General features: G+C 42.0%; 1 protein-coding gene across 1 annotated transcript; it reads left to right on the top strand.

The window, feature by feature from the left end:
- Positions 1–679: 679 nt before the first annotated feature.
- Positions 680–1,176, top strand: LOC101858151 (calmodulin; the record flags this gene model as incomplete). Its single annotated transcript, XM_005112367.3, is given in 1 exon segment — positions 680–1,176. A coding segment is annotated over 1 exon segment (181 nt), but the record flags the coding sequence as incomplete, so codon positions are not given.

The raw sequence follows: 1,176 nt of genomic DNA, 5'->3' as shown, positions 1-1,176 counted from the left end.
CCCCATGCTGTGTCTATGTGTGCACAGTCCCCATGTTGTGCCTATATACGTGTGTACAGTCCCCATGTTGTGTCTATATATGTGTGTACAGTCCCCATGTTGTGTCTATGTGTGTACAGTCCCCATATTGTGTCTATGTGTACAGTCCCCATGTTGTGTCTATATACGTGTGTACAGTCCCCATGTTGTGTCTATGTGTGTACAGTCCCCATGTTGTGTCTATATACGTGTGTACAGTCCCCATGTTATGTCTATGTGTGTACAGTCCCCATGTTGTGTCTATGTGTGTACAGTCCATGTCGTTTCTATGTGTGTACAGTCCCCATGTTGTGTCTATGTGTGTGTACAGTCCCCATGTTGTGTCTATGTGTGTGTACAGTCCCCATGTTGTGTCTATGTTTATACAGTCCCCATGTTGTGTCTATGTGTGTCTACAGTCCCCATGTTGTGTCTATGTGTGTGTGTACAGAGTGTTTGAGAAGAATTCCCCATGTTGTCTACGTAAAACACAGAGTGTTTGAGAAGAATTCCCCATGTTGTCTGTGTAAAATACAGAGTGTTTGAGAAGAATTCCCCATGTTGTCTGTGTATAACACAGAGTGTTTGAGAAGAATTCCCCATGTTGTCTATGTAAAATACAGAGTGTTTGAGAAGAATTCCCCATGTTGTCTATGTACAGAGTGTTCGACAAGAACGGCGACGGTTACATTAACCGCGAGGAGCTGAAGCGGACCATGCAGATCCTGGGGGAACATCTGACAGACGATGATGTCAGCGCCATGATGGATGAGGCAGACTCAGACGGGAATGGCGTGGTGGATTACCGGGAGTTTGCACGCATCATGAGCGCCAGGAAATAGCAGTCGTGTTGTTTGTTATTATGCTTCTTACTCTTATGTCGTCATTATCTGCAGTGGGGATCTAGATGCCACTCACCATCTTCGAAGAAATGCACAAGTATTATGGTTGGATTTCAATAGAAAGACTAGATTGAGTGCATTGGCAAAGGAATAAACAAGACAAAATGTGAATATTAAAGTAGCCATAAAATATGCACCCTGTAGATTTATTTATTAGTATTAATTATGACCACAGCGATTCCTTTTTAATGGAAAAACCCAGTGCTTCAAAAACAACAACATATCAAAAGTTTTAAATTATATATTCTATAATGAG

Source organism: Aplysia californica, unplaced genomic scaffold (genome assembly GCF_000002075.1).
Source record: "Aplysia californica isolate F4 #8 unplaced genomic scaffold, AplCal3.0 scaffold01248, whole genome shotgun sequence".
Taxonomy (NCBI): domain Eukaryota; kingdom Metazoa; phylum Mollusca; class Gastropoda; order Aplysiida; family Aplysiidae; genus Aplysia; species Aplysia californica.
Note: the sequence above shows the minus strand (reverse complement) of the source record. Positions and strands in the feature narration are given on the sequence as shown.